General features: G+C 47.3%; 1 protein-coding gene across 2 annotated transcripts in view; it reads right to left on the bottom strand.

Moving 5' to 3' along the window:
* Positions 1-1,293: 1,293 nt before the first annotated feature.
* The window catches only part of Fam117a (family with sequence similarity 117 member A), a 51,970-nt gene continuing 40,685 nt past the window's right edge, over positions 1,294-12,578 (bottom strand). The window contains exons 3-8 of one of the 2 annotated variants that reach the window (XM_090350958.1): positions 11,909-12,004; positions 9,549-9,659; positions 9,017-9,136; positions 7,540-7,714; positions 5,751-5,901; positions 1,294-2,490 (exon numbers count right to left, since the gene is read on the bottom strand). In XM_090350958.1, coding sequence (XP_090207084.1) covers positions 2,190-2,490; positions 5,751-5,901; positions 7,540-7,714; positions 9,017-9,136; positions 9,549-9,659; positions 11,909-12,004 — 954 coding nt within the window. In that variant the 3' untranslated portion in view covers positions 1,294-2,189. The remainder of the gene's footprint in view (positions 2,491-5,750; positions 5,902-7,539; positions 7,715-9,016; positions 9,137-9,548; positions 9,660-11,908; positions 12,005-12,578) is intronic. The other variant, XM_090350959.1, reaches the window with a different exon arrangement.

The following is a 12,578-nucleotide window of genomic DNA, read 5'->3' on the forward strand; positions in this document are numbered from 1 at the left end:
TGTAATCCTAACTACTCAGTAGGCTTGAGATCTAAGGATCGCAGTTCAAAGCCAGCCCAGGCACTAAAGTCCATGAGATTCTTATCTCCAATCAACCACTAGAAAACCAGAAGTGGTGCTGTGGCTCAAGGGGTAGGGCAGTAGCCTTGAGCTGAAGAGCTCAAGGACAGTGCCCAGGCCCAGAGTTCAAGCCCCACGACCAACAAAACAAAACAAAACCCCCAAAAACCTCCTCTCATTAGTGCAATGGGATTTAGTTATTTCTCTCATTGAGAGGGTATCATATTTCAATGACACGTGACACTTTATGTAAAGCACTAAACATGAAAGTTGGGGCTTTACCTACCTAATGAATGGGTGGTTGGGATAGCCTGGCAGAGGAGTTTGTCTTGCAGTCTTATAGGTAAGACCCAGTGGTACTCATGATTGTTATCAACTCTCTACCCGATACAATAGTGACAAGGTGTGTTTTCTGAAAATGCTTTGTAAATTCAAGGCACTACCAGAAACTTGGGATGGTTATTTCCACTTTCCCCTAAGAGCTCAAGAGCTCTTATAGAAGCAGCGCTGGACCAAGAAGCTGCGGAACAAGAGCAGTTTCTTCCTACTCACTCTCCAAGGTTGTACTCTGGGTTGTAGGTGTCCATTGACATGGGAAGAGCCAAAAGGTACATAACACTCTTAAAAGTGTATCAGAATTGACCTTAAAGCCATCGCCACATCTCCTTCCCTTTGCCAGTGCAAGGAGCACTCACAATGCCAAATTGTTTCCCTCCCCCCACTCTCCAGTTACTCTCATTTCCTCTTAAATCTACTCTCCAGAAGGAGCCTGCTCAGACTCAGTGAAGATGGGCCACATGCCCAGTGACTTCCTCATCCACTACCAGGCAACATCACACTCTATTCTGAACAGACTTTACGGGGCTCTGTGTCCTGTGCGTTTCTGTGTCCTTGTGAAGAATCATGACGTCTACCAACCGCATCAGACCCAAACAAGGCATTATGTGTTTAATAGTACAGTACTGGGGCTGGGAGTGTGGCCTAGTGGTAGAGTGCCTGCCTACTACACACACCAAGCCCTGAGTTCAATTCCGCAAGTCTACATACACAGAAAAGGCTGAAAGTGGTGCTGTGGCTTAAGCGACAGAGTGCTAGCCTTGAGAAAGCTCAAGGAGAGTACCCAGGCCCTGGGTTCAAGCCCCAGGACTGGCAAAAAAAAAATAGTACAATATTAAACAATCAATATGATACTGTCCATCTCTACTCCATTCCTCCCCTATATTAAACAGAATCTCAAACTGCTGGGAATACTTATTTATTTGGTCTATTAACACCAAGATCTGCAAAAACAAAACAAAACAAGAAAACGAGAACATTAACATTCTTCTTCAATTTTGTGTAAGCTCTGCAATATGGAAAATATACAAACTTCAAACAGCTGCAAAAATAGTGTCTTTGGGAGAAAATAGAGTTTCTACATCAATACAAGAAAAATAGGCATTTTTCTAATCCAGCCCAGCCCTGGGATGGGTAGGTGGAGGGTTCAGGGCCAGCAGGTCACCTATAGGAACACTGGCTCTCCCTCTCCTTCTACCACACACTCAGGAGCTGGGCTGCTGCTTAAGACAATCTTTAGTCAGGGTGAGATGAAATGCCACTTGGGAAAACAGTTGATTCCCCACACTGCCAGCAGCTGAATTGGTCAAGTGTTATGGCCCTTTAGGGCCGCTTTGGTCAGTCTCCAAGAGAAGGAGGCGTGAGGGTGGGCACCTATCTTCTGGTCTGCTCTTCTGTGTCTCTAGAGGTGGAGTAGGAAGACATCTGTGCATCCCCTCTCCCTCAGTCACAGCTCCATGCCAACAAGAGCCTCCTCTAAGTCAACTGCACTCACCCCGGGAGGGGAGACTCAGGACCTGGGTGAGTTTCACCGAGTGAGGGACGTGGCTGGTACACAGGTGCTGAGTTGTGAGTCGCCCAGGTGCTAATGGAGAAAGCAAGTCCCCTCACATTTAGAGAGGCCCATATCCATCAGAAACAGGACGTGGGGCTTTGACACAATAGACAAAAGTGCTCGAAGGTCAAGAGGGAAGGGCCTTCCCATCCCTCAACTCAGGGAGCTAACGAAAGGCCTGCCACCAAGGCACTGGTCTCCATAGTAGAGTATGTGTTAAGTGTGGAGGGGGGTCCCCTCAGACTACCAAGGAACTCTGGAATAGCACGGACTCTTCTGATGGCGGGTTGTGCTGCCATGGCTCAAATGGCAGTGGGGAGGCCTTGGAAGCCTCTGGATCCTTCCGAGGTGGTGCCCTGGGGCTGGCAGGAGGAAGAGGAGATCCTGGATTTGAGGGGCAGTTGCGGAAGATGAAGCCCATGCTGGGGAAGAGGGGCTTCATCAGACTGACAGGGCAGAAGGCTGAACCGGTCGGATTGAAGTGAACTTTGTTCTTGTCAGGACAGGAAGTCAGAGAGGCCAGGTCAGGACCTGGGGACCTGGAGAATGAAGAAACACACATGTACACATGGAGAAACAGCCAGTGAGAAACGGCAGGAGATATCATTTCAGCAGGGGAGTTGGGTCTCTGCTCAAACAGATGGCAACTTGACCAATGCATAAAGGCTATAGGCTTTAGGGTCCTCAGATCTTTGTTATCATGTTTGTGCAGCACTGGGGATAGTACTGCATATCTACTTTGCTCATGTTAGGCAAGTATTCTCCACCGAGCCACTTCTCTAGCCTGTTTACTCTTAGTAGGACTAAACCTCAAGAAATACCAGACAGCTAGAAACTGGAGGGATAGCTCCCCAATAGTGTGATTTCTAGACGAAGAAACCAAGGGATTCTTTCGTTTGAAAGATATTATCAGGGAAATGTGTCAGGAGCAGACTATTTGCCAAAAAGCAGAGATCCAAGTTCAATAGCTTTCTTAAATCTGTAGTCTGAGGTGTGGCTCTCAGCTTTTGCCATTCTGACATTTTGAGCTAGATAATTCCTAGTTGCAGGGGTGAGGTAGGAGATGTACTACTGTGTGGATCATGGGATATTTAACAGCATTTCTGATCTCTACCCACTAGATGTGAGTAGTACCAGAATGCCCCAGGCTGTGATAATGTTCATGGGCTAGAGGTCTAACTTAGTGGTGAAGCTTGCATGTGTTTCCATTCCCAGTACCACAGGGGGGGGGGGGGAAGTAGAGGAGGACTCTTGACATTGTTATTGCCTCCTGGGGGTAGAGGGGGACAAAAATGTCTCCCTCTGAAACTTACTGGCTACAAGAATCTAGTTCTTGAACTCATTTGAAAGAAGTGACTGTGAAATATTTTGCTGGAAAGAAAAGTAGCAACAACCATCAGGATGGCAGTTAGACCCTCTCTGAAGACCTAGGTTTTAACTTACCATGTGATCTTGGCCATATCTGTAACCTTTACAGAGGAATGGGCTCTGCTCTTCTCATTATTTGGGGAAAATGGAAGGATGGAAAGAAGTTAAGTTTGCAAATTCCTGAGTGAGGAATCCTGATGATAAACTAGAAGAGTGTGTATTCCTAGAGAGAAGAATCCTGAGGAGTTGCTGGCTGTAAGACTTCTGGCAAGAAGACAAACGGTGGAAAAGATGGCAGATCTCTGTCACTAATGGTCATTGTTGAATGATTATTATAGGCACAGAAATATATACTTGGTATGTAGACTGACACATGGACTTTGATTTCAATCCTAGAAATCCATAGTTTCAAGACCCAGGCAAAGCAAGGTGTCAGGTACAGTAAGAGAAGTGGTGGCAAACAGTGGCAGACTCATGTGCTGGGATGTGAGCAAAGGCCTGAGAGTACAGACACTCTGCAAGGTATCCTGACTCTTTGGGGCCAGGAGTGTGGCCTAGTGGTAGAGTGCTTGCCTAGCATGCAGAAAGCCCTAGGTTCGATTCCTGGGTACCACATACACAGAAAAGCCGGAAATGGGGCTGTGACTCAAGTGGTAGAGTGCTAGCCTGGAGCAAAAAGTGTTCAAGGACAGTGCCCAGGCCCTGAGTTCAAGCCCCAGGACTGGCAAAAATAATAAATAAATAAATAAAAGCATCCCAGTTTGACCAGATGCCACTGCCGCTGCCGGTGGCTCATGTCTTTAATCCTAGCTATTCAGGAGGCTGAGATCTGAGGATCTCAGTTCAAAGCCAGGAAAGTTGTAGCTCTTATCTCCAATTAACCAACAGAAAACTGGAAGTGATACCCTGGTTTGTAGAGGTAGAGCGCTAGCCTTGAGCAAAAGAGCTCAGGGACAACTCCCAAGCCTGAGGGTTCAAGCCCCACAACTGAAAAAAGAAAAGAAAAAAAACAGTCCTACTTTGTGGAGGGGTGGGGAATGGACAGGAGAAGAGATGTTCTGGGTGTGTGACCGATCAAGAGAACACAGAGCAATACTCAGAGAAGACGAAGGCAAACAGTGGGACCCTAAGTAGCTTGACAGCTTCCCTGAGAAATCCAGGCCATCTTAAGAGATGGTAGTAGCTATGACAAAGGAATTGCTACATACAAGAACTTCCCAACAGGTAAAATGCAGAGACCTCGGGAACTGCACACTTCCACACATAGATCATGTTAACAAATAACTGACGGACCTGGTGGTCTGACATATGGATCACAAAGCTGCAGGCGTCACTTTAAGACCACTTTTGACATCAAGAGCCTGCGAAAGAATCGGGGTAAGCAACAACCCAATTTCTGCCAGCATTTACAACGTGGACTGAGGGAAAGCGCAAAGAGCCCAGTCTGCTTGAGCTACAAAAGCTGGTCTCTTCCTGCATAGCACTCCCGAGACCCAGGGGTCTGAAGCATACCAGGGGCAAGGATAGTACAGTCCTGCTAGCAATGGTTTTCTTCAGAACTCCTTCCTTCTGGGTTTCCTCTCCCTCATTTGAGATACAAATGGTGCTCTTAATGCCCCAAACACTCCCACACCATGACTAAACTTCCTGACTGCCATCAAAACCACAACTTCCAGTGTGAATCTGCCCAGGCCAATCTGGAGCTGCAGGAGAAAACCAGAGTTCTTAGGCCTTCTGAGGGAGACAGTGTGGGCCTGGAAAGGTCACTTTTAGTCCTTTGCTAAGGGGAAGGAACTGGAAAGAGATCCAGCAGAATGGCTTCTGAACTACCCAATCAGGTATGAGAATATTCTTTAGTCCCTACTTGTAAGGACTGGAAATTTCTGTCTGGGAGAGACAGAAACAGATATCTGAGGTTAGCAGACACAGAAAGATCTCTCTCTCTCTCTCCCTCTCTCTCTCTCTCTCTCTCTCTCTCTCTCTCTCTCTCTCTCTCTCTCTCTCTCTCTTTCTCTCTTCCTCCCTCCCTCCCTTCTTCTCTCCCTCCCTCCTTCCCTCTCTCCCTCCTCCCCTCTCTCATTATGGTCTAGCAAATCCTCATACCTTCCCCCAGGGATGGGATAAAAAAAAAATAGAAGAAACAAAGGGCTTAGGTTTCAGATAGCTTTCTTTTCCAGCTCCTGCTGTGTTTGTGGCTGCCATGTGGGCAGAGAGCAGGTTTCTATGGAGATAATGATAAGCAAAGATTTAAGTGCTCAGAGTAGGTAATGTCAACAAGTTTGATCATGGAAAAAATGGTAATACTCATAATCTGATGTTGACCACACCTCTAGAGATAGGAGACACACCACAACTGGAGAAGGGTCTGTCAGGTGGGATGACATGGGGCTGGCCCTCCATTCCCTCCCACACCTCCATTTGATGTACTCACGTGGCCTCCTCAAATACACGCACTCTCTCACAGCCTTCTGGGGGCTCCCGTTTGAAGACATAGCTGTGATTGGGCCGAGGGGAGGCAGCAAAGGCAAGGACTGGAGACCGGCTGCCCTCTTCAAGGAAGGTTGGGTGGCCCAGAGAGGAGGCTGTAGACAAAGCAAGACTGAGTCCAGTGAACAGGAAGGAAAGGCCTCTGTTTTTCTCAGCTCAGGCCTTGGGTATAAAAGGGGCCAAGTGGCTCTATTAATCCGGTTGGTTTCTTAAAAAACCCCTCTTACTAGCCAGGTGCCAGTGGCTCACGCCTGTAATCTTAGCTACTCAGGAGGCTGAGATCTGAGGATCACAGTTCAAAGCCAACCTGATCAGAAATATCCATGAGACTCTTATCTCTAATAAACTGCTCAGAAAAAGTTGGAAGTGGCACTGTGGCTCAAATGGTAGAGTATTAGCCCTGAGCACAGAGAGGCTCAGGGACGGTGCCAGGCCCTGAGTTCAAGTCCCAGAATTAACAAAAAGAGCAAACAAACAAACCAGGTAAGGGGGCTGTGTGCTGGTGGTTCACACCTGTAATTCTAGTTATTCAGGTGGCTGAGATCTGAGAATTGTGGTTTGAGGCAGGAAAGTGAGACTCTTATCTCCAATTAGCCACCAGAAAACTAGAAGTGGAGATGTGGCACAAAATGGTAGAGGGCTAGCTCAGGAACAGTGGCCAGGCCCTAAGTCCCACAACTGAGATAAAAGAAAAAGAAAAAGAAAGCAAAGCCAAGGGCTGGGGATATGGCTTAGTGTTAAGAATATTTGCTAAGCATATATGAAGCCCTGGGTTCCTCTCAAAGCACTCTCCCTCCAGGAAACCAAAACCAAAACCAAACAAAAACACTTGATGGGAAGAGACTTCATAGCAATTCTACATTCCAGGAGGCAGATGGGGATTGGACCTCAAGACTTACAGGGACCCTTCCTACTATCCTTCTGAAACTGTCATGCCCTGCCTGCCAGAATACCCCAGCTTCTTTCTGGTCACAGTCTGGAAAATCTAGCCCTGCTCTCGGAGAATGCTCCTGTATCAGCGCCAAGAAGCAACCTGACTCAACCTCCCTCAGAGGATGAAATTCCTCTCACTTTCCATACCAGGAATGTACTTTGCCTAGGTTGTAAATATTGACTTTATCTGTATTTATTGCACACTTACTCCTCCTTACACTACGTTCTATTTATCTGCAAGTATCGTTAGGTCATGCCTTTGGCCTTGTGATAGGCTGGGAACCTCACATCAGACAGCGTGGATAACAGGGATCCCTGTCGTAACCTGTCTGGGAAGAACCGGGGTACAGGGAGAAGCAGAGATTTGAAGTTGGAAAGTTCAAGTGTCAGCTTGGGTCAGTCTGAGGAATGCTGGACAAGACACACGTTCTCCTGCTTTATATCATTTACAATGGCCTTGAGGCCCCTTGCTAGGAATTGAGTAGAGGGGACATCTGAATGGAAATGTCCTGGCTTTCCATGTTAGTCATAACACCAGGATAGAGGGATTGCTTTTCTAGATTCTACTGAAGATTAAGTAAAAGTATAGGTGCAGAGACGTTATAAGCCACAAATCAGAATGTGCTGTAAAGCACCATTATTATTTTTGGCACAGTGGGCAAAGGGTAGGTGACTCACAGATAAGTCTAGTTGGCTTGGAAGTCACAATGCTGGCCTGAGGCTGGGGAGGGAGGAAGGGAGAGTGAAGCACCCCCTTTATCCTGAAGCTAGCCCCCTGCCACCTCAGCTCCTCAGCTTACCTTTGTCACTGGGGAAGGATGCCAGCTCCTCAAGGCTAGCCTGCCCAGAAGGCTGAGGGGATGCCAGGACCATGGAGGGAGAACTGGCAAGGTTGCCTGGCTCCAGGAGAGGATGATCATAGCTGCCTCTCTGCAGAGGAGCGGGTGCCCGGTGTCCATCAGGGACTTCAAGGATCTAGCAGGGAGGAGGGGAGACAATCAGTCTAGGCCTTCTCAGGTCTGTGGCACTGCAGTTAACCCCAAGGTACTCCCCGTGCCTTTCCTGTCAGCCTGTATTCATAATCAACAATGACCACAGAACACCATTTCCTAAGACATTTTTCTCTCTGGCTTTCTTCACTCTAGGAGATACATACCTGTTCCTCCCATCACACTTTATTCCTTTCATTCATAACAGGCATAATCATTTGTTCATGTGTAGAGTGTGATCAGTGTGTCACCTCACCAGGCTGTGAGCCTCACGAGGGCAGGGACTCTTGTGTGCTGTACTCTGCAACAAAACACTGAGTGACAAATGCAGAGGGACATTCTAGAGGCAAAGTGCCAGGATACAGTACCTGCTGTGAGCCATTGCAGGCAAGCAGCAGATAGTGGTTCATGCATGTGTTTGTATGTATATTTGAAATTTTGCATGAATTCAATTTAAAAATCAACCAGGGGGAAATCATGCATGGGAACATGTGGTCATTAGAGTTATATTAATTCTGGATCAAGGTGTAGTGGTTCATGACTATGCCTTCAGCTACTTGACCGGAGTGTGGTTTGAGGTCAGCTTGGGCAAAAAGCCAGTGAGACACTTGCCTATTATGAGTTTTTGTTTTTGAGACATTCACCTAAACAAACAAGTTGAACATGGCGGTACACGCTTGTATTCTTAACACTGCACGAAGCAGAAGTAGGAGAATAGTCTAAGGCTGGCCCTATCTGAAAAGTATGAGAGTTTATCTGAAAAGTCACTAAAGAGAAAAAGGCTGGGCACATGTCTCAGTGGTAGAGCACCTGTCCTAGCAAGCACAAAGCTGAATTCATGCTCTAATACCACACACACACACTACTGCTCAGCTAAGCTAGGCAGCTCATGCCTGAAATCCTAGCTGAGGAGGCTAACATCTGAAGATCAAAGTTTAAAGTCAACATGGGCAGGAAAGTCCATGAGAAAAGAGCCAGAAACAGGGCTGTGGCTCAAGTGGTAGCACATCAGCCTTGAGCAAAAAAGTTAAAAAGAATAGCACTCAGGCTCTGAGTTCAAACCCCACTATCAGCACACATACCAAAAAATACTGTTCAACTGGCATTCTTCAATTGTACTGTATCAGTATGAAAATGAGCCTGAGACTGCAGGAAAAAGTAGCATGTAATTCTGTCCCAGAGGGGGTGGGGAGGTTTCCATGGCAACTGTCCATGAAGGACAGAAAACTGTCACCAGGTAGAGATGGCATGAGCTCCTTAAGAGTACCCTGGGCATGGCCACACTCACTCTCAGCAGCTCCTCTTCACCCTGCTCCTTCACAAACACCTCCTCCAACTCTTGGTTGAGTCCTTCCAGGCTCTTATGCAGACAGGGGCTAAGTCGCAGGACGGGGGATCCTGAGGACATCTGTGGAGAGGCAAAGGAAAGAATTTCATGAAACCCTACCATGTCCTATCCAGTTCTTGGTTCTGACCAGGGGATGATGGCCACGCCCACTCAGAATTTCAGGACAGCTTACCATAGGCCCATCCTAGTGAGCTTTCTCTGGAAACTAGGGCTTTCAGAGGTCAGTCACTGCTTCACTTACACAGAGATGAGGGCGGGGGGGCGCGATGGCAGAGATTCAGAATGGCAAGATCAGGTAAGTCCATTTTTGAACTAAAATCTCATCTGGCCACCTATTTGGCCACCAAAGCACACACTATGGTAGGGCTCAGTGTTGTAAGAGCAAAGAAAATTCCATTCAGCAGGGAGCCTGCACTGGAGGAGCCAGTCAAAAGTAATACCCAGAAGGGAGCCAGTCAAAGGTAATACCCACCCTCACTGTTCCTCGCACAGCATGGTCCCCTTGGATGGGGGATCCCCGTTCCTTCTCCCTCCCACTGCGGCTCAGCTTCGTCCTCTGCAGTTGTTGCTTCAATTTGGTGATCTGGCAGTGGAGAGAAAGAGACAAGAAACAGAGGGGAGAGGAGGTGAAGCAGAGCAGAAAGGCCTTGAGCCCTGCCTCTCAGATATGGCCCCCCAACAACTGGCTGGTGATGATACATAAAAAGAACATGGAGGGACGCGAGTTTGGCCTAGTGGTAGAGTGCTTGCCTAGCATGCATGAAGACCTGGGTTTGATTCCTTGGTACTACTATATAGAAAAAAGCCAGAAGTAGTGCTGAGGCTCAAGTGGTAGAGCCCTAGCCTTGAGAAAAGTCCAAGGACAGCACTCAGGCCCTGAGCACAAGCCCAGGACTGGCCAAAAAAAAAAAAAAACATGGAGCCAGGTGTGGTGGCTCCATGGCCTGTAATCCTAGCTACTCAGGAGGCTGAGATCTGAGGATCGAGCTTCAAAGCCAGCCCAGGCACAAAAGGACCTGAGCCTCTTATCTCCAATTAACCTTTAGAAAATGGGAAGTGGGACTTGGCTCAAAGGTAGGGCGGTAGCCTTGAGCACTTTAGCTCAAGGACAGCGGCCAGGCAGAGTTCAAGCCCCATGACCCCCTCCCCTCCCCCCAAAAAAGAACATGCAAGTTAATTTTCTAGAAGACACCAGCAGTATTAAAACCTGTGAGGATCAGATCCTCAGGCACGATGGATAACTAGACTATTTGATTGTTTCTTGAGGTACTACCTGTCCCCAAGATGGATCTGTCTCCATCCAAGTAAAAGTACACAATGTTGGAACCATTTTGTCTGTCCCAGATTACAAAGAAGTAGAATGTTATGCTGTTAAGAGCAAAAGAAATTAGTGTTTGTGAATGCCAAGAGCAGTCCATTCCTTAAAGGTCATTCTTGACTATTTCAAAGATCCTGAGACCAGGAAAAGCTGAAATATAGCCTCCCATTTTACGGTAGACCATACAATGAATACCACATTTTGACTTGACCCTGTAACAATTAGAGAATACCATTAACAATTCCAAATATTATCACTGTTCCATTTATAATTTTGGACCTTCTTGCTATCTGCTGGCAAATGCTCAGCGATGCAAAATTACATAAATGGGAACAAAAAATGGAATTCAGAAACTAAGAGCTGCTGTGCATAGCTGCAAAATATGCAATAATAGCCAAGGATAAAGTGCTTTTCGAATTGCCACTGGGACTCACTCGTATCTTGACTCTATCTTTAGTGTGAATAAGTTGTTTGCTGTTCCTGACACTGAAAATGTTAAATATTTATAAATTTCATGTTATCATTAAACTTCGAGTGCATTTACTTCAATTTCCTCACTGTTCTCAGAAATGAGGAGGGTGAAGACAACTTCCTTTTCTGCAGGAGTTGAGGATAAGTCCCGGCAAGTAGACCTTGTTTAAGTTACCTTGTAACATGTGAGCAAATGCTAGTTTGGGAGCCAGGGAATTCCAGCCTACATTGTTCTTCTTTCTACTCAACTTCAGTATCTTGGTCCATTCTGAAGCAGCAGGAGGACCAAGGACAAAGTGTTTAGGAACACAGGATTGATTACTTTTGTCTTCCATTGAAAAGAATGCTGGGGCTGGATGTCAATGTCTCACATCTATAGTTCAAAGCCAGACAGGACAGGAAAGTCTATGAGACTCTTACCTCTACTAAAACGAAGAAGAAAGAAGAAAGAAGAAAGAAAAAGAAGAAGAAGAAGAAGAAGAGAAGGAGGAAAAGGAGGAGGAGGAGGAGGAAGGGGAAGGGGAGAGGGAGGGGAGGAGGAGGAGGAAGGGAGGAGGAGGGGGGAAGAGGGGGGGAGGAGGAGGAGGAGGAGCAGAAGTAGAGCTGTGGCTCAAGTGGTAAAGTTCTAGCTTTGAGCAAAAGAAACTTAGGGATAGTGCCCAAGCCCTGAGTTCAAACCCCAGAACCAAGTCAAAAACAAACAATCCCAAAAACCAAAAATGTAAATGAGTCTGGGGGCTCTTGGTTCACAGGAAATTGTTTCCTGTCTTCCTTTAGTCTTTGAACCCCTTATCTGGATCCAAGCAAGGTGAGAATGACACAGGAAGGCATCAGAACGACAGGCTCAGCCTTTCACTAGCAGGAGGCTTTGGGTCTGAAACCAAGGTTATTGGGAGGATGGGATTCAGTGACTCTCCTGAGGATAAGAGTGAGTGCAGGCAAAGGAGGTGAGAAATGTGGCTGCCCTCTGGGGCACAGAACTGTGGTGCCAAGGGACAAAGAAGAGGCAGCTATCCTGACCAGATAGTCAAGAGGGTAGTTACCTCTTTTCGATGGTCTGTGCTGCCCCAGGATGCTGAGCGCTTGTGGGTAGAGGAGCTGATGGGTTCACATTCCGGCTCTTGCCAGGACAGGGGTGTCTGCAGGAGAAACAGTAAGAGAGAGTAAGAGAGAGAGAGAGAGAGAGAGAGAGAGAGAGAGAGAGAGAGAGAGAGAGGAGAGGGAGAGGGAGAGGGAGAGGGAGAGGGAGAGGGAGAGAGGGAGGGAGGGAGGGAGGGAGGGAGGGAGGGAGGGAGGGAGGGAGAGAGAGAGAGAGAGAGAGAGAGAGAGAGAGAGAGAGAGAGAGAGAGAGAGAGAGAGAGAGAGAGCAGCTTTGCAACAGGCCTGGGAAGCGGACATGCTTTCCTGTGTTGCGGGTGTGGCCTGTGAAGTCCTCTTGCACCTGCTCATCAACCTGCTGAACACGCCCAGCCTGTAGTATGCCCTCCAGGCTGAATCACCCCAGCCTGCATCCTCCAGGAAGCCTTTCTGATGTGGCCTAATAGAGCTGCCCTCCTCTTTTCTCTTTTATGGCTTTCATATAAGTTTTATAGTCAGACTTAGTCCAGATGCTCCCTAAGGATGGGCCAAGTATTATCTTTCCTCAATCAACCAGCTGTAAACCAGCACAGCATAAGGAACTCTACATCTTTCTCTCTTATACCCCATGTGTGC

Source organism: Megascapheus bottae, chromosome 17 (genome assembly GCF_031878675.1).
Source record: "Megascapheus bottae isolate mThoBot1 chromosome 17, mThoBot2.hap1, whole genome shotgun sequence".
In the NCBI taxonomy this organism is placed as follows: Eukaryota; Metazoa; Chordata; class Mammalia; order Rodentia; family Geomyidae; genus Megascapheus; species Megascapheus bottae.